Here is a 20,958-nt window from a genome sequence, read left to right on the forward strand (position 1 = left end):
GGAGGCAGGATGTTGTTACATAGCCCTGGCTGGCCTGAAACACAGTACATAGACCAGGCTGTCCTCAAACTCAGATCTGCCTGCTTCTGTCTCTGACTCCTATGCGCTAAGATAAAAGGTGTGTGCCAACACATCCAGTTACAATTAAACTCTTATTATCCACCCTAAATTCTCTTCTCCCACTGCCATTTCAAGTCCTGGCATGACAATTCACCCCACAGCTTCCGCCAGAACCCAGACATCACTCCAGTCGCCTTCTGAGTGACTTGTCACACTCAATTCATTGACATGATGTCGTCCTTCCAATTCCGCTGCTTCTCTCCAGAATGCACCATTGTTCATTTCTCTGCAACCCCACTGCCCTCACACTAACCTAACTTCCATCATTTCTATTATCTTGACAACACCTAACGAGGCAACCCTCTTCTACACCCATTCTTCAAGCAGCGGAATGGTGTTTGTGAAACATAAATACAATCACTAGGCCTTTGTGGTGATATTTTATTTGTGCACCCCAATAAAGCTTGTCTGAGGATCAGAGGAAAAAGCCAGCCACCATATTAAACATAGAGGTCAGGCAGTGATAGCACACAACTTTAATCCTAGTATCTGGGAGGCAGAGATCCATTTGGATCTCTGTAAATTCAAGGCCACACTGGGAACAGAGCCAGGCATGGTGGCATATACCTTTAATCCCAGCACTAGTTAACCATAGAGGTCTGGAGGTCTGTACAGACAGACAGGAAGTGATAGAGATGGGTGGACAGAGGAAGTAAGATGGCAGAACACAGGTATATAGGTGTGAGTATACAGGAAGTAGCTCTCTGGAGGCTGAGGAGATGGTAAGGTAAGACTGGCTGTGACTTATTCTTTTCCTCTTATCACTCAGTTTTCACCCCAATATCTGGCTCCAGTTTTTTGTTTGTTTGTTTTTTATTAATAAGACCATTTAGCAGTTTGTCTTACAGGCCCTGCAATGATCTCCTTCCATACTTGGACCAGGCTCAAAATCCCTACAAGAAGTAAAAGGTCACTAAAAGCAGATCCCTTTCCCCCTCCAAACTCACCAGTTTCAACCATTTCCTTGCCTGGAGTCTTTTTTTAAAGACAACAGTTTTATTGAAATATAATTCACAGTTCATATAATTCATATATTTAGCCAATTACAAGTCACATCCTGTCTTCCCTCAACCACTCAATCTAGGCCTCACTATTCTTTGTGTCTCAGTAGATTTTCCTATTTTGGATTTAAGATGAGTGGAATGCTGTAATAGGTGACTGGCATCTTTACTCCTCATATAATATTTTCAAGATTTATATATATTGTATTGTGTATTATTACTTTGCATAAAGCCTTTTGCATAAGCCATTTCTCCCACCTTCCCTTTTTAAAAGATTCATTTATTTTTATTTTTATGTATGAGTGTTTTACCTGAATGGGCAATACATGCATGATTGCTTCCTGCAAAGGCCAGAGGAGAATGCTAATTAAACTATTCCATATTTTTATAAGTTTGAAATTTTTCATAATTAAAAAATTAAAAGCCATGCATGGTGGTATGTGCTTGAATCCTAATACTCTAGGTGAGACACTGGACACTGAAGAACCCTAAGTTTGAAGCCAGCCTAGAACAGGTAGTGAGACCCTATCTCAACAAAAAGCCCCAGAGGCCTCCTTGTCCTTTGGGCTTCACTTTGAGTATCAACTGACCTCCACCACTGAGCTAGGTATCTCCCATCTGTCCTTCCTAGAACTTAAAAACAAAGGGAGAGGCGAGAGAATGGCAGAGAAAGTTTCATGCAGCTCAGGCTGGCCTGGAATTCACTAAGTAGCCAAAGCTGGCCTTGAACTCCTAATCCTTCTGCCTCTACCTACCAAGTTCTACAGTTACAAGCTTACAGCACCATGCCTAGGCTTTTAAAAAATCATTTTGCTTTCATTATTGTGTTTTGTGGGCTCATGGGAGATAATACACATGTGGCAGTCAGGGGGCAATTTAGTGTAGTTGGTTCTCTTTTTCCATCTTTTTTCCCCCCTCTTTTTCTATCTTTATGTGGGGTCTGGAGATTGAACTCAGGTCACCAGATTTATGCAGGAAGCGTCTTTACCCACTGAACTACTTCACCAACCCCTGGCTTTTATCAAATGAATAAAAGTGTTTGTCTCATTAATTTATCATCTCTGTTCTATCTAGAGCAAGCTCCGAGCAAAGCGAGAGACCACGTCTGGAGTCTAGAACCAGGTAGGCATGTAAACACATAATAAACAGAATAGGTGGAAGGCCCAGAACTCCATTTTCAATCTTCCTTCTGGTCGTCCCATATCAATTTCTCAGAAAGGTGCAAAGGGAGTGATCTGATTCCTCTCACTCTCTTCTGTGCTCATTTTTTCCATTACTATATTGACCAATAACAATCAAGATATTATAATCACAAACATTAAATTCAACTCATGTCTATTTGTCTTCACTCCATTTATTCATGTCTTTCAATAGACAAGCTCATAGAGCTCAGTTTGTATTAGCAGAATGCCAGGCTGGTACCATGGTCTCACCAGTACAGCTGCAAGGCCCTCTTGGAGCTGGCTTGCCACAGAAAGATGACCTCAACTCATGAACCCAAGTTTGTTTAGAACTTCGTAATCAATTAAGTCATCCATTAGTGTACATACATGTTTATGGCCTAAATATTTACAATAGTAATACCAATCAGTCTGTATTTGCTCATCTACACTGTTCAAATAGAAATTTTTGGATTTTCCTTGCTGCTGTATAACTAAGAAATTCCGTTAAACATCAAGAATATTGGTGTATAACTGAAAGTACAGCTCAATGGTAGAACATACGTTTAGCATGCATGAGGACTTGGGTTCAGTCACCAGCAGCAAACACATACATACATGCATGCACACACACACACACACACACAAACACACTCACTATTGGCACAACTAATCTGTCTACTTATATAGACAATGCCTCCATGAGCCCAGAAAAACTCATACTCCTGTAAAACTTGAAATTATAATATTCATTAAATGTGTAAGCTGAAAGCATGGTAGCACCTGCCTATAAGCTCAGCCTGGGGAAAGAGAAGGTAGAAGCATTGCCACAAGTTTGAGGAAACCCTGGAGCTCTACAGCGGATACCAGGCTAAAAGGGCTACAAAGGCAGACCCTGTTTTCAGAAAGAGGAGGAGGAGGAAAGAAGGAAGGAAAGAGAGGAAAGGGTACAAGCAAAGGTCTTCCATGGCTCTATCTAACAGACTAGTTTCCAGCAGGGCTGAGCACACACTACACTTGTTAGAGGAAGAATATTCCTGAAAGATAATGTTAAGATTCTTTGATGTAGCAGACAACATTGTCTGCAGTAACAAAATAAAAATGAGTATTAATGGAAAAAACACGCTTACTTTCTAGTCTTCTTCTTTCCCATATACTGCTCCAGCCCACTATTTCCCCCAGCACTGGGGATTAAACCAGGGCCTCAGACATAATAGTAAGGACTCTACCACTGAGCCACAGCCCCACCTGTCCCTCTCTTCTACTACTAATTCTCCCTCACTCCCTTCCCCTCCAGCTCCACTGCTAGAATGCTTGGCCATCAAAGAGCCCACCTCCAAAGCTGCCATTCAAGCCTTGGGTCAATGCCCAAGTTCTTTCCTGCTTTTATTACTTGTATCATGAAACCCTCTTTCAAAAGCCTGGCAGATCTGTGCCCAGAGACTCACCTTCTGATTCCAAAGCCATCCATCAGCACAGCATGGACCATCTGTGTCAGCTCAGGGACATGACAGTATCACCTCCACACTCTCTTCTTCCTGAATCACACACTAGATACCTTGCTTCCTGCTTTCCTTCCAGTATCCAAAGAGTTCCTGATATTCTCTCTATTCCAGATTTACTAGAAGATTCCACTGGCATAATTTCTGTTCACAGAACTCATATATTTCACATATATCCCTACTACTTCCCATTCCTAAAGAATTTACCAACGTGTATATATAACACATTGAATATGAGTTACAGTAAAGTTCTATTCTTTTTTTACTATGTTCTAAAATTTTTTATTTATTATTGTGGGTATGATGCATGTGGGTTGGAGAGCACGTGGAGAGGACAGCTCCGTGAGTCAGTTCTCTCCATCCACTTTGTGAGTTCCTGAGAGCAAATCCATGTCATCCTAGGTCTCATACCTGCTGAGCCATTCCACTTGTCCCAAAGTTCTACTCTTTTTTATTTTTATTTCATGTGCATTGGTGTTTACCTGCATGTATATCTGTGGGAGGGTGTCAGGTTCCCTGGAACTGGAGTTACAGACAGTGGGGAGCTTCCATGTGGGTGCTGGGAATTGAACCTGGGTCCTCTGGAAGTAGCCAGTGGTCTTAACCACTGAGTCATCTCTCCAGTCCTGCAAGTTCTATTCTTTTTTTGTTTTTTTTGTTTTTGTTTTTGTTTTTTGTTTTTTGTTTTTTTGAGACAGGGTTTCTCTATGTAGCTTTGTGCCTTTCCTGGAACTCACTTGGTAGCCCATGCTGGCCTCAAACTCACAAAGATCCGCCTGCCTCTGCCTCCTGAGTGCTGGGATTAAAGGCTTGTGCCACCACCGCCCGGCAGTTCTATTCTTAATCACAAATAGAATGAAGTAATTAATATATATCCGTGTTTACTTTGTAGATGTTTTGTGTAGTCTAAATGTTAACTTAATCCTCACAACATGAATAATGGGCAATGAAAAAGCCTGACAGTTCATATAGGGATGGGGAAAGAGAATCAGATATGAGAACACCTGCCCCATCCCACATGGCTCCATCATTATATTTAAAGAAAGTGATATTTTCCCCTTCTCTCTTAGAATGGAAGACTAAATAAAAAGCATATATCAAACATTTTCACCTGCCACCTGCTTCTTCTACCCTATACCCTCATTCCCTACTTCATCTATGAGTAGCAATCTGCAGACTTAAGAAAATGGAAATCAATGGGAATCAGAATATTATAGGCAACAGTTAGCATAGCATCTGATACAAAGAAGACGAAGGCATTCAAAATTATTAAAGTCATTCATTCATTCATTTATTGAGACAGGATTTCACCATGTAGACCAAGCTGGCCTTAAACTCATAGAGATCTATCTGCCTGCCTCTGTCTCTCAAGTGTTGGGATTAAAAGCATGTGCCACTAAGCCTTACTTTTTGAGGTGTCAAGAAAGGGTATTACTGTGGGACCCTGGTGCTGTCTGTGTATGTCAGTCTAGTTTCAAACATGAGGCAATCCTCCTGCCTCAGCCTCCCAAGCATTAGAATTACAGGTGTGTGCCTCTATGTCTACCAAGTAATTTTTAATATTTTTGGTTTTTTAGAACTAGAAGCTCATGGTTTTTATTTGGTTGACCCAAAACTCCCAGCTCAAGTGATCTTCCTGCCTCAGCATTCTGAGTGGCCAGGATTATAAGCAAATACCATTATTTCCAGCTAATAACTTAAAAAAATATAAAGCAAACTTTTTCACAGAGATGAATGTTATTTCAAAATAATCCTTATTAATAAGTATTTAATATGACCATACACAGAACACAGTGTGAGGCACAAGTCACAATTGTCCTCAAGTAACTTATCTTCAAATGAAGACTCGGGGTACAAAGGAAAGACAGGAAGAATACAAGGTAGTAGAAGCAGAAGAAAACTATAAGGTCACTGGGCAGGACTTCTTAGAAAGACAAGGCTTGGCAGGGTCAGAGAGATGGCTCAGCAGTTAAGAACACTTGCTCTTGCCCAGGACCCAGGTTCGGTTCCCAGCAGCTCACAACCATCTCTAACTCCAGTTTCAGGAGGTCAGATGCTCTCTTCTGGTCTCTGTAGGCACCAAGCCCACACAGGGTGTATACATACATGCATACACACACACACACACACACACACACACACACACACACACACACACACACACACACACACGTAAAGGCTCATACACATAACAATTTACAAAAATGAAGTAATTTAAAAAAAGGAAAAGGCTTGAACTTGGTTCCCACTAGTGAAATAAGACTTAGAAGAGTGGCTGAGTGGTCAGGATTTGGCAATGACCAGAGGAGAGCAGAGCACACAGAGGGATGGATCCAAGGAAGATGGAGTGAGAAGAGATGCTGCTGGTGGTCAGTGGGGATTACTAGACCACGGGAAGCCTCAGTGGGGAGTCAGAGGACACGGACTAAATGATGGCTCACAAAGATGGAGAGGCAAAAAACGAGAGCAACTGAGGGGAAGGGCAAGTCTAGGAAAGCAGAGGCAGCCTCCATACATGAATGTCTCATGCGTGCGGAAAGGGCAGCCCCTCGGGTCTACCCTCCAGGAGGGTTCTACTTCCTAGGAAAACGCTGTTCCCTGCTCCTTCCTGCATCTTCTACCAACATGAAACAAGGATTGTACAAAATGGCAAATGATGTAATATGCCGAGTGAGATAAAGATAGAGATGTGATTAAAGTCTTTAGCTTTATGATTAAGGTCTACATAAAAATATTACTATTCTACACAGAGAAACCCTGTCTCGAAAAACCAAAAAAAAAAAAATATATTACTATTCACTGTTTGTCACCATATTATTTTAAATGCAAGTGACCATGTATACTACCTTGTTGAGGTTTTTGACAAAAGAAGCAATTATCTATCATTTGTAAATTTTCTCAGTCTAAAGGAAAGCAGTATGTTCTAGAGATAAAATTTATGTAAATAAGTTACTTTATACCAAAAAAATACAAAAATGCATTTTCCCAAGGTAAAAATGATTATAATTAATGTTCCATCACACATACATTAAATTCAGTCAATATTAATTTATCCAATAAATAATAAGATACTATCAATTTAATATCATTATTTTCTCTTTCTGACAACCAAAGTCAGAGGCATTCTGATAAAAGGTAAACATTAGCAAATATGAAACAAAGAGGCAAGATTCTAATATCAGCTCTAGCTTTAACCCGAAGTCACACAGCCAGCAAATGCCACCCCCTCAGCTTCTGCAATCAGCAGCAAACATCTTACATTTGTGGAACGCTTGATGGATATGTACACATTTCCTTATACCCAAAACTTTGGACATTATGACGTTGGACAAGGTTGGTTCCATTAACTCATAATTTGTAGATGAGGAAGCCAGCTCGAAGTCACAGGCTGTGAGCACAGCCCAGGTGTGCTCACCTTACTTCCCACTTTTCCCATCAGCTAGGCTGCTTCCTCTTGCTACTTCTCAAACCATTTGTAAATAGTTACAGATGTGGAAATACTCAAGTGGGGGGTACAGCATTACACAAATGAAAGTTATACTAGTTAGGTTTAGGTTTTAAGGGACTAAAGCACATTTTGTGGTGTCTCTTTTAAAGAAACACACACACACACACACAAATGTGGGTAAAGAACTTGGAAGAGGCCCTAAAGTGTAAGTTTCTCCTAGCCTAAGAACCTTGCATTTGGATGCAACAGAAAAGATAATCACCAGACAACTTAGTAAAATCAAAAATTGCCCCCCAAAACTGAGCCTCTACCCTCTAAATCACATGAAAAGAACATAGAAATATAGGGTTGAAGGATACACTTGGTCTTTATTTCCCTCATGTTCAGTCACAAAAATCCAAACAACAAAAACTTCCAGATAAAGTTGTCTTTGCTATAGCTTTATTATGACTAAAAGAACAAATTACCAATAATTATAATAAATAATTATAATAAAAGTAATAAAGAATTACTTTTCTAAAATAATTAAGCTAGAACATCAGGTCATACATTAATTACTGTCTTATATACACACAGGCATAAACACGCACATACTCATACTTACTCACAGTTTGGCAAGCAAAAGATCTCATTAAAAAAAAAATTACCTCGTCTCCGCCCATAGCTCCTGGCTGCATGTAAACACAGAAGAAAACCATGGGTATTTGTATCAAAATAGTGAATTTAGAAATTAGAGAAATGTTCACACAAACATTTTCAAAGTATTGTTGAAATATTAATCTGAGATCCTGTTCAGCTTCACCGCTAACACACTAGGGAAAAACCTTCCTGAAGCATTACGCCAAATCACCGTCAGAACAACTTGAATGACCGTGGCAGCTGCGAGAACTGAGCCTCATAAGCCTTGTAAGGGATTTTTGGGGTACTGGGGCCTGTTATCTATATCAGAGAACGATAAGAGCTTCTTCCTAAGAATAATTTGTAAATCTTCGTTTGAACTTTATATTACCATCAGACATCATTCACAGGAAAAATATCCTAAATAACTAAAAGTTGTGGCATATGGTAGGCATTCCAAACTTACTACACACACATACATACTTCACAAATGCCCTGAAAATGTATAGAAGTTATAGCTCATTAGTTCTTTTTTTAAAGAATCCATTTCTGTGATTTTTTGTATGTATACAAGTTCACATGTATGTAGACGCACACATGTGCAAGTATGTGCACACATATATACAGAGTCCCAAAGCTGGTGTCATGTGTCTTTCTTAATTGCTCACCACTTTATTTACTGATGCAAGGTCTCTTGTTGAATCAAGAGTTTGAGTCTGACTGTTAGCTAGCCACTTGCCCTGGGGATCCTGTCTACTACCCCGAGTATTGGGATTACAAGCACGCATGCTTGGCTTCTATCTGAGTCCTGGGGATCCAAACTCCAGTCCTCTCACACTTTGCTTGGCAAGTGTTTTAATCTGCTGAGCCATCTCTCCAGCCTAGTTTCTGTAAAATTCTTACTTAGTGAAGCTCCTCTTACTCTCTCCATTTGTTTTCCACATCTCATCATATATCACAGAAAGGAGAAAATACTGTTTAACATCAGCAAAATGAAAAGTAGAGATAGATCAAGGCTCTGGATCTGCCCAAGGCAGCCTGCAATAACAGAATTGTGAAGGTCGGCTTCTTCACAACTTAGGCCCAGTCAGTGTTTAGCAGAACTGACCTGTGGCTTCATCTACCAGCAGTTACCTACTGTGGTATTCAGATGGAAAGATTAAATTTGAAACCTTCAGTTCTATAAAAACAAATGAGAACTTAAACTGCATTTAATCTATTTTTGAAGCATAAAATGCCATAAAACTCATTCACGCTGAAAAAGGATCATAATATGGACTCCTTTGTAGTATAGGATAATGGGAAGGGAAGAAAATGCACTCCTCAAAGACTCCAGACTTCTCAGCAACATCACTGAAGCCACTCACAAGTCTCACTGCTTTCCATTCTCTGTCACTCACCTCCACCTTTGTCCCCTGGACTTCCCTCCACTCACAGATGAGAAAGGCTTACCCAGTTCAGGTCTCCCCCAACCCTATTACAACCTGCAGTGAACAATTCTCTTTTGAATTGACACAGCTACCATTGTTCCCATCACTCTACAGGGGATGCGCTCCAAAGCATCTAAAAGGGCTCATACTTGTCATATTAGAAACCTGGAATTCATCTCCCAACTCAAGTGTCATAAGTCATAGTTGGCTTCTTAGTGGGACCCCAAAGGAGCAGCTTGTTTCACTCACAATAACTCAGGTTAACACTTTGTAAGAGGTGAAATAAGGTTGGCATTCTATCTTGTTCCTTTGTCCCTTCTCTCCCACTTCCAGTGATGTCACTGTTGCCTGATGCACCACTAAAAAATCTATAATGGGAGAGGAAATAAAAGTACTTTGTATTTCAAAATTACTCAGTGGACTCCCTAACAATAACCCACCACCACCATTCTCTGATTTCGGGGTAGATATTCCACGAAAAAATCTGATTAGAATACAAAAGTACCAATGACCACTGGTTCTTACCACCTCGCCTGAAAGAATTAGAACGTTGTTCACTCGGTCTATAACTGCTGAACATCTGGTAACACAAAGTGAATAGATCCTGGCTTTAGGGGGTGGGATGAATGAGACTCTGAACTGAGAGAAGAAGAGGCACAAAAGACCTCCATGAGAACTTGAGTTAACACTTCTTTTAAAGTTCATGATTTTTAGATTCTTCTCAGTTTCCATTTCTGAACAGAATTGTAGATGGGCTCCTGATGGCAGGACAGCATACAGAATAGACAACCAATTTAAGAAGCAATCCGAGATACTGAGATTTGTTTCTATCCCTCACTGAGGAATTTAAATATGTTCCACCTTGGTGGTTTTGGTTTTGGTTTTGCCTTTGCTGAGACAGGGAGACAGGGTCTTCAGTACATAGCTCCAGCTAGCTTGGAACTCACAGAGATCTGCCTGTCTCTGCCTCAGAGGTGCCTCTGAGGGTTAAAGACATGTGCCATCATGTCTGGTACACCATGCCCAGATCTCTCTCTCCTCTCCTCTCCTCTCCTCTCCTCTCCTCTCCTCTCCTCTCCTCTCCTCCCCCTCCCCCTCCCCCTCTCCTCCCCTCCCCCTCTCCCCTTCTCCCCCCCTCTCCCCTCTCCCCTCTCCCCTCTCCTCTCTCTCTCTCTCTGTGTGTGTGTGTGTGTGATCGATTACATGGTTCCCCAACATGAACTTTGTAGAGGACACTGTTAGGTGCCTGCTGCACAAGTGTGAGGCCAAGTTTGAATTCACAGTGCACACATAAAAAGCCAGGTAAGCCGGGTGGTGGTGACGCACGCCTTTAATCCCAGCACTCGGGAGGCAGAGCCAGGCGGATCTCTGTGAGTTCGAGGCCAGCCTGGGCTACCAAGTGAGTTCCAGGAAAGGCGCAAAGCTACACAGAGAAACCCTGTCTCGAAAAAAACCAAAAAAAAAAAAAAAAAAAAGCCAGGTAAAAACACTGGGGAGGCCAACCAGCCTAGCCAAATTGGGGAGCTCCAGGTTCAGTGAGAGACCCTGTCACAAAAATAAGGTGGAAGATGAGAGAGGAACACATCTAATGTCGACCTCTGGCTGCCACACACACACACACACACACACACACACACACGAACACTTGCTCATGCACACACACAAGACTGGGTACCAAGTTGGTACTGAACAAACATAGCCTCTTAGAAGAGTACACAGTCAGGGAGAGAATAATGCATGCTTTGAAAGTCTGTAGAACATAAGCCAATTCTGATGGTAATTTAAAATCTGATTAATTTGTTTATATGAGGACTATTTGTGAATAGTCCAGTCTGAGTCAAATGCTTCCATTACAATAAGGTAATGAATACCGAAGAAGAATTTGGGAGGAAAAAAAAGTAGTGCTTTCCTCTAGAAATAAATACAACTTTAAGGAAGAATATTGAATACAAAAAGTTCAAATGAGGGAAGGGAGAAATGACGTAATTATATTACAATCTTAAAAATAAAATCATGTCAGCCAGCACAAAATGAAGCACATAGAAAAATAAAAAGGAGTAGGGAGATCCTGTCTGCAGATGTGTCTGTCGGAGCCAGGTTCAATGCCTGCCCTCCTTCTCCCCAGTTCCTACTGCAACCTAGAAAGTTGGCATCACTTTAATCCCAGCACTCATAAGGCAGAGGCAGGCAGATCTCTGAGAGTTCAAGGCCAGCCTGGTCTACAGAGTAAGTTTCAGGACAGCCAGGGCTACCAGTGGGACCCTGTGTCGATGGAAAAGAGAGATGTGGTTGTATTCCCAAATTAATTCAAGGTTCACACAGCAGATTCCAGGTCAGCCAGGGTTGCCTCTAACTCTCAAATGCTGGGATTATAAGTGTACATAACCACACATGGCATGACTAATTTCTTTTCTGTGTACCATGTATGGATGTATCAATACAGTAGGATGCAATATTTTTGTCTATTACCCCAAAAACTTATTTTTTAAAGTAGTGATAAGGATTAGACCCATGACTTTGTACATGCTAAGCAAACACTGAACTATACCTCTACCCGTGAATTTGATTTTTTTTTTTTCTTAAATTTTTGTTTGAGGGCTGGGCAGTGATCCCTAGGGATCCACCTGCCTCAGCTTCCCCAGCCAGTACACATGCAACCATAGCCAGCTTATTTACGTGAGTTCTAGGGATCAAACATAGATCAAGTCTTGCAGGACAAGCCCTTCATCAATAGGCTGTCTCCCTAGCCTGAAATCTTTTAAATTTTTTTTTCCGAGACAGAGTTTCTCTGTGTAGTTTTGGTACCTGTCTTGGATGTCACTTTGTAGTCCAGGCTGGCCTCGAACTCACAGAGATCCGCCTGGCTCTGCCTCACGAGTGCTGGGATTAAAGGTGTGCGCCACCACCGCCTGGCTCTTTTGAAAGTTTGGCTTATCTATATGGAAATGGGCTTCACTGTGACGCTTTCAAACATGCATACACCATAAGACCTTGCTCTTGTTTGCCCCAGGCTGCCTTCCTCATTTTCCTCTCTCTCTGGTTGGTTTCTTTTTGCTCCCGTATGGTGTTCCTTTCTGCTTTCATGACACATGTGTCTGTTATTCTCTCTTGCTCCTCCCTCCTTTTTTCAGACATCTTCTTTCCCTCTTATAGCCCCCACTACTACTTCTTTAGTAGTGGTGCTGGCAGTGGTGCTTGCTGGTGGCGGTAGTGATGATGGTGGTGGTGATGATGTATATGTGTATGTATCGATTCTGCATGAGAAAAAGTGATATTTGTCTTTCTAAGCCTGGCTTATTTTACTTAACATAATGATCTCCAGATCCACTCATTTTCTTGCATAATTTCAGTTGTCTTCAGAAGCGAAATTTCATTTTCTATATGTACCATATTTTTTAAATACAAGATCATACTATGTAGCCCTGGTTGTCCTGCAACACTCTATTTACATGAGGCTGGCCTCAAACTCTAGAGATCTGTCTGCCTTGTAGTGCTGGGATTAAGGGTATGTGCTATAATAGCTATGTACCACATTTCCATCTATTAATGGAGACTTAGGCTGACAGCAGTAAACATGGATTCATAGCGATCTCTGTGGAAGGCTGACTTAGAATCCTTTGGGTATACACCTAGGTGTGTTACTGGTAGGTGCTAGATAATACATACAGAAGTGTAGTTTTTTAGGAACCTCCATACTGATTTCCATAGTGGCTACACAAATTTACATTCCCATCAGCAATATATAAGAGTCTGTACACATCTTTGTGTTTGTTCTTTATTTAAGGCAGGGTTTCATTGTGTAGCCCAGGCTAACCTCAAATTCATAGTTGATCCTCCTACCTCTGTGCCTTTCAAGTGTGACTCACCACACAAGACCATTGTCACTTGTTTTCTTGATGATAGTCATTTTGACTGGGGTGAAAGAAAATCAAGGTGTTTGTCTTATGGCTAAGAATGTTGAATACACCTGGAGGTGGTGGCACACGCCTTTAATCCCAGCACTCGGGAGGCAGAGCCAGGTGGATCTCTGAGTTCAAGGCCAGCCTGGTCTACAGAGTGAGATCCGGGACAGGCACCAAAACTACACAGAGAAACCCTGTCTTGGAAAAAAAAAAAAAACAGCCTGGCGGTGTTGGCACACGCCTTTAATCCCAGCACTCGGGAGGCAGAGGCAGGCGGATCTCTGTGAGTTCGAGGCTAGCCTGGGATACCAAGTGAGTTCCAGGAAAGGAGCAAAGCTACACAGAGAAACCCTGTCTCAAAAAACAAAACAAAACAAAAAGAATGTTGAACACTTTTCCGGGTATTAGCCGTTTGCACTTCTTCCTTTGAGGTGAGGCGTGTCCATTCAACTCATTACCCCCATTAACTGTTTGGATGAGGGTGGTGGTGTTGATTTTGTACAGATTCTAGATATTAATCCTCTGCTAAAGGTATAGCTGGCAAACATGTTTTTCCTATTCTATAGGCTATCTCTTCATTCTTTAGTTTCCTTGGCTTTGTAAAAACTTTCTAATTTCATACAATCCCACCTATTAATTCTTGGGATTATTTCCTATGCTTTCTTCGCAGAAAGTTTGTGCCCATACACTGCCTATGCTTTCCTACAGCAGTTTGAAAGTGTCAGACCTTAAAGTCTTTGATCCATTTTGAATATGCACATATATATTTGTAGAGTGAGAGTTAAGGGTCTAGTTACATTCTTTTACATGTGGCCACCAGTTTCCCAAGCACTATGCTTTGAAGATGCTGCCTTTTTCCTGTGTATCTTCTTGACACTCCTGTCAAAGATTAGGTGGCTGGAGCTATAGCTGCGTGTGTCTTGTTTGGTGACCAGGTCTTTTGGTGACCAACTCATGTTGAACTCCTATTCCTTCTGCCTCCGCCCACAAAGTGCTGGGATGACAGTGAACACCATTATGCCTGGCTTCCTATCTGTTCCTGTGTTTAAGACAGGATGTTAAGCCGGGCGTGGTGGCGCACGCCTTTAATCCCAGCACTCGGGAGGCAGAGCCAGGCGGATCTTTGTGAGTTCGAGGCCAGCCTGGGCTACCAAGTGAGCTCCAGGAAAGGCGCAAAGCTACACAGAGAAACCCTGTCTCGAAAAAAAAAAAAAAAAAAAAAAAAGACAGGCTGTTAAACAGTAGTAGTCCAGGCTATCCTAAAATTCATGGCAATCCTTCTGCCGTAACTTCCTGAGTTCTGAGATGGCAAATATGCATCGTGCTTGGCCTGTGTCTCCCATTCTATTGGTCTACTACCTACACATTGTTTTGTGCCGGTATTATGCGGTTTTACTTAGTATACCTCTATAATATGGTTTGAGATGTACTATAATGGTACCTACAGCATTGCTGTTTATGATTAATTTCTTTTGTGCCCAGAGGAACTTCAGAATTTTTTTTTGTTCTGGGAAAAATGCCATTAGAATTCCTATGATGACTTCACTGAGTCTGCAGATCACATTTGGTAATACAGTCGTTTTCACAATATTAAGTCTGCCCATTCATGAGCACAGGGGGACTTTCTACCTCCAACTACTTCCTTCAGTGACGTCTACATTATTATTATGGGGCAATGGGTGCCACAGTGCACAGGCGTAAGTGAGAGGACAACTATGTGGAGCTGTTCTCTCCGTGTGCATTTCCATGTATCCGGATGATTAGCTGAGATCCCTAGGTTTGCATAGCAACAGCCTTTCCCCACAGAGGTCTTGACAGCCTCAGGGTGGTCCACGTTTTCAAGTTTTTATTATAGAAGTCTTTCGTTTCCTTGTTTAGGTTTATTCTAGTATTTGAGGTTTGTTTTAGTGTTTAGACAGTCTCACTGTGTAGCCCTGGAACTTGCTATAGAGACGACTGGCCTGGAACTCAGATTCTCCTGCCTCTCCATCCGGAGTGCTGGAATTAAAGGTATGTTCCACCACACCCTGCTCCGCCTGTAGGTTTTATCCAGTTACTTCTCTTACTGTTTTGATCAGCTCTGAGTTTCCTTGGGAGTTTTTGTTTTTTTTTTTTTTTTTTTTTTTTTTTTTTTTTTTTTTTTTGGTTTTTTGAGACAGGGTTTCTCTGTGTAGCTTTGCATCTTTCCTGGAACTCACTTGGTAACCCAGGCTGGCCTCGAACTCACAGAGATCCTCCTGCCTCTGCCTCCCGAGTGCTGGGATTAAAGGCGTGCGCCACCACCGCCCGGCTCCTTGGGAGTTTTTTAGGATCTTTGAACTTTTTATTTTTTGGTTATAGGGTTTCTCTGTGTATCCCTGGCTATCCTGGAACTCACTCTGTAGACCAGGCTTGCCTGGAACTCAAGAGATCCACCTACCCTTACCTACTGAGTGCTGGGATTAAAAGCATTCTCTACTACGCCTGGTTCCTGAAATTAATTCCTAATTATAACCATTTTTAAATTATTTATTTTACATGTATGGTGAGTGTTTTGCATGCATGTATGTATGTACACTACATTAACATTTGGATTTCTTGCCTTAGTTTTGTAGCCTGTAAACTAACAAGTATATTTGTCTTGTTTTATTTAAGATGTTTAACATACACACCAGTCACCACAGGGCAGACTGTCACTTGATTACTTTCCTTCTAATCCTGTCTCAAACAAATATACAAAGAGCAGAACTCCCACACTTATTGGGTATGACAAAACAAGCCTGGATCCCAGCATCTGGAAGGTGACAGCAGGATACTGAAGAATTCAAGGTCATCCTTTGCTATTCAGCAATTTCCAGGGCCAGTCTAGGGTATCTCAAAAAAAAAAAAAAAAAAAAAAAAAGCAAGCCTTGCAAACAATTTTTATTTTTAAATTTTGAAACAGAGCCTCATGTAGCCAGCCATAGGTGGACTCAAACTCATGTAGTGAAGGAACCTAGGACTTCTCAGCCTCCTACCTTGCCTTCATGAAATCTAGGATTATAAACAACCAAACCCCAGAGCATCTGTATGCCAGGCACCCACTCTACCAACTGATCTACATCCTCAGGCTAGCAAATATTGTGTCTTTAATTGGCAACTTCATTTTTAAAAGATTTATTTTTTTATTTGTGTGCGTGTGTGTATGTAAATGTGTTTGGGTACCCTCAAACACTGGAGACCTCAGGTCCTCTTGGAGCTCAGCAATTGTGAGCCACCTAACATGGTGGGTGCTGGAGACAGAATGTGGGCCTCTAAAAGCAAGAGCAATATGTGTTTGTAACTGCTGAGCTAGCTCTCTCCAGCCTCCAACAATTTTTTATTTGTTTTTGGAGTCAAGGTCTCACTGTGTAGCCTTGGCTTTCCTGTAACTCATTACACAGACCAGGCTGGTCTCAAACTCACAGAGATCACCCTGCCTCTGCCTCCAGAGAGCTGGGATTAAAGATATGTACCACCACAACAACTGGCTTAAACATTTACCATTTGAATAGGTAACACATTAAGTTCTAATCAATCGACTGAGAATGTAGCTGGTGGTAGAGTTCTTCTAGCATGAATGAGGAGGCCCTGTGTACAATCTTTGCTCACTTGAATAAACACACACACACACACACACACACACACACACACACACACACACACACACACACACACACACTCGTATTCAAACATCTAATGTTGCCTTTTAGCTTCTACCAGAAATGAGTCATAGAAAAATTCCACATAACATCTTAAGGTTAAGACCAAAAAGTTCCCATTTCCTGCATTAGACTGTAAACTCACAAAAAGAGGGTGAGGTTTGTCCCCAAATGTTCCTCTTTTTTCTTTGTCGTTATAGTAGCTGAAAAAATACTTTTAGTTCAGTGATTCTAAAACCAGGCAAACAATAATAAAGATAAAATCTCCATAAAGAACCTGAACAAGGAAGATAGAAATGGCACATCTTTATCTGCTATATTCATGCATTATTACAAATTAAGTGGGTATTTTAACCTTTCCCATTCCTCCGATCCTAATCCATCTTTCTCAGGAAGATCTTTTCATCTCTTTATAAACTTAAAAATAACAGTAATGAGTGACACGGTACCAGCATTACTGAGATACCTTAGAAGGGGAATTCTATAGAATGCTTTAATGTATGCTGATTAAAACAGGATAGCCTACTGATAACTTATCATGAACCAGGGACTGAACTTTATCTGATTGATCCAGAACCTAATTGGCCTGAGAACGTGCTTACTATAGAGAAAGGCACTAAAATATCTAGCATTGACCCAGTGTATGGCTACCACTAAGCTGAGGCAGGAGAATCAAAAGAATTCCAGACCAGGCTGGGTTATGATGCTAAGACCTTGTCTCAAAGAGACAAACAAAACCAAAAACCAGAGCATCTGTTTTCAACAAACCATCTTCTCCAGACACCATGCCAAAAGTCCTTTTTAAGTCCTTTTTTTCCTAGACAGGGTTTCTCTGTATAGCTTGGTCATGTTTCCTGGAACTCACTCTGTAGACCAGGCTGGCCTCGAACTCACAGAGATCCACCTGCCTTGCAAGTGCTGGGATTAAAGGCATGTGCCACCACCGCCGGGCTCATGCCAAAAATCTTATGAGATCTCTTCAAACTTTATATAAATCTTCAATTTTTGATTATTTGGGAAAGTCAATACTTGCTCATTCTACAATTATGAGCTCCAAAATAATGTAGAGAATTATAGAGAGAAGAGTAGACAAATGTAAGGAGCTCACAGCACCAATGCTGGGCCCGTTGGTCAGGGTTCTAAGTTTCCCGCCTACCATCGAGGCATCTCTCATCTAGAAACAAAGGTTCCTTCATAGAAGAAAGCTACCAAAAATAACGTTTTTGGAAATTTTGGAACAGTCCCAGCCACAAGAAGCTCTTCATTTGCCTCACACCTAGCCTGGCTCCTATCCTACATAGAGAAACCTGGTCTCGAAAAACAAAACAAAACAACAAAAAATTACCACAAGTGGGCAAGCTTGTGCTGTATTTTTCTTTCTGTGACTTATTTCACTTAACATGTTTTCCAGGTTCATCCATGGTGTTGCTAATGACAATGTTTTATTTATATTATTTATTGTGTATGTATGTATGTATGTATGTGTGCACACATGCATGCCAAGGTACTTGTGTGTAAGTCATAGGACAATTTTTTTGGTTTTTCGAGACAGGGTTTCTCTGTGTAGTTTTGGTGTCTGTCCTGGATCTTGCTCTGTAGACCAGGCTGGCCTTGAACTCACAGAGATCCATCTAGCTCTGCCTCCCGAGTGCTGGGATTAAAGGTGGGCACCACCGCCGCCCAGCGGTCATAGGACAATTTGAGGAAACTGGTTCACCTTCCACCATGCAGATCCAGGGACTGAACTCAGGTTGCCAGGCTTGGCAATGAGTGGCTTTACTTGCTGAGTATATGTATGCTACTATGTATACATACCCCACCCATCCTTTGATGGATACCTGGCTACTGGGAATAGTACTTTAATGAACATGGGCATGAAGGTGTGATTTCCTTTAGATCTATACACAGGTGTTTGATTGCTGTGTCATATGACAGTTCTATTTTTAATCTTTAAAAAACACACCCACATTAGAAGTGCACTATTAAGGACTATGCTAGTTAATGTTGACCCCTGGCAGGATGGGGAGGGGCACTTTTCTCCACATCTTGCCTGGTACTCACTATCTCTCGTGTGGGGCGTTTACCCACCACCCCCACAGCTTCCCAGAGTTTTCTTGAGTGCGAGCAGCAGGAAATATTAGATAGAAGGATTTATAGCGGAGAATCTTGCGGAGATAAACAGATAGAAAATAAAGGGTAGCCTCGAGAGGGCCTGGAACCTATTCCAATGGGCCCGGACTGTCTCTGGTCCAGGGATTTTATAGAGATGCCAAGGGGTGGAGCAAAAGACCCCCCCCCCCAGCACAGCCAAGTGCAGACCATCTCAGACACCTGCACTCAGGCCCGTGGTCCTGATCATCCTCTATTCGGACCTGCTGGGTAAAGCCACGAGGAACCCCAGAACGGGCTCCCACACTCTCGTAAGAGGCATTCCAATAGAAATGAAGTACCACCTTCTTGTAGTTTGGATTTGCAATTCCCGAGCGATAAGCAATAGAGTTTGAGAGTTTTGCTCTGTTTTTAATTTCTATTTGCTATTATTTGCATGTCTTCTTTTCAGAAAAGTTGAATAAGAACTTTTACACATCGTAACCAATTTTTGTGTATGTGTGTATGTGTTTATTTGTGCTCGCATGTGTTATTGTGTGCAATGTATAGAAACTAGAGGTTGACTTCAGGTATCTCTCTCAGTTGCTCTCCACTTAGATGGGGATTGGGTATTGAACTCAGGTTCTGGTGTCTTTTCCAGTTGCTCTCCACTTAGGTGGAGATTGGGGATTGAACTCAAGTTCTCTTTCTAGCACGGAAAAATTTTACCAACGAGGCACCCCTCCAGCTCCTGATTCGGTTATTGTGTATGTTCACACTCATGGCGGGGGTACATATGTATTTGAAGGACACAGTACCACCTTAGATGTTGTTCTTCAGGTACTGTCCGCCACTGTTTCCTGAGACAGAGCTCTCACTGGTCTGGGGCTCACCAATTAGGCTAGACTGGCTAGCCAGTTAGCTCCAAGCACCCCACTATTTCCACTTCCCTGGCACTGGATTACAAGTGCATGCTATCATACCTGGCTTGTTGTGGGGGTGGTGGAGATCAAAGCCATGCCTATGTAGCTAGAGCTTTATCAACTGAGCCATCCCTCCCCAGCCCCTGGTATCTCTGTTCCCCCTCCTAACAATACAAGGTGGCCTTGATCTTGCTCTATAGCCCAGGCTGGCTTGAACTTAGGATCTTCCTTCTTCAGTCTCTTCAGTGCCTGGGATTACAGGCCTGTGCAATCACCCCCAGCAATAGCCAGAATTTTGAACATTTTCATCACAAAGAAATGATAAACATGAAGTGATGAATATGCTAATTATTCTGAATTAGTACACAATGTATTTAAGTATCAAAACATCACATTGTATTCTCTAAGTTTCCACTATACATATTATATCCACAACAAAAATAAGCATTTTTCTTTTCCAGTCATCAATATAAACAAAAGCGTTGGCTTTCTTTATGTGCTGTACACAGATGCACACATACACTTTTCTCTTTTGCAGTCCTGGTAATCAAACCAGAGTTTTGCTCATGATGGGCTACTGCTGGATCACTGAGCTTCAGCTACAGCTACCATATGTGTTGTGTTGTTCTTCACTGAATTCTAATTGGCATCATGAGAGAAGTCTTCTTTGAAATTTGAAATGTTTACGGATTAACCTCTAAGATTTTTTTTTGAAGTTAATTATATGTGTGGTGAATGCTACAAACAGGAAGTCCAGGCTACACTGCTTACACAAGAGGAGAAAGCAAACAGGAAGTCCATAGGGAACAATAAGAAACTAGTTGGTTCCTGTGTCTTTACTGTGAGGAAGAAAATCAACTCCTGTTAAGAAATTTCATATACACAAGGAATCTCTTCCAAAACCCCTTAAAATCACAAGACAATTTCAAACTTAACTTATTTACAATTTTCAATATCAAGTTATGTAGACCAGACTGACCATTCTACTTTTAAGAAAAAAGAATAAATAAGGGCGTGTGAGTGTGTGTGTGTGAGTGTGTGCGTGTGCGTGCGTGCATGCGTGCGTGTGTGTGTGTGTGTGTGTGTGTGTGTGTGTCACTCTTAAGT

At 41.6% G+C, this 20,958-nt stretch overlaps 1 protein-coding gene and 1 long non-coding RNA gene across 17 annotated transcripts in view; one reads left to right on the forward strand and one right to left on the reverse strand.

Annotated features, from left to right (window-relative positions):
- Cpeb3 (cytoplasmic polyadenylation element binding protein 3) overlaps positions 1–20,958 on the reverse strand; it is a 188,642-nt gene that overhangs the window by 67,836 nt on the left and 99,848 nt on the right. For 10 of the 16 annotated variants that reach the window (XM_042262928.2, XM_015995567.3, XM_015995564.3 and 7 more), the window contains one exon: positions 7,879–7,902. The exons of the other annotated variants lie outside the window; for them this stretch is intronic. In XM_042262928.2, coding sequence (XP_042118862.2) covers positions 7,879–7,902 — 24 coding nt within the window. The remainder of the gene's footprint in view (positions 1–7,878; positions 7,903–20,958) is intronic. 16 annotated transcript variants of the gene reach the window in all.
- The window catches only part of LOC143271048 (uncharacterized), a 33,998-nt gene continuing 15,233 nt past the window's right edge, over positions 2,194–20,958 (forward strand). Inside the window, exon 1 of the long non-coding RNA XR_013048320.1 lies at positions 2,194–2,243. This is a non-coding gene — a long non-coding RNA (uncharacterized LOC143271048). The remainder of the gene's footprint in view (positions 2,244–20,958) is intronic.

This window comes from Peromyscus maniculatus, chromosome 1, assembly GCF_049852395.1.
Source record: "Peromyscus maniculatus bairdii isolate BWxNUB_F1_BW_parent chromosome 1, HU_Pman_BW_mat_3.1, whole genome shotgun sequence".
Taxonomy (NCBI): domain Eukaryota; kingdom Metazoa; phylum Chordata; class Mammalia; order Rodentia; family Cricetidae; genus Peromyscus; species Peromyscus maniculatus.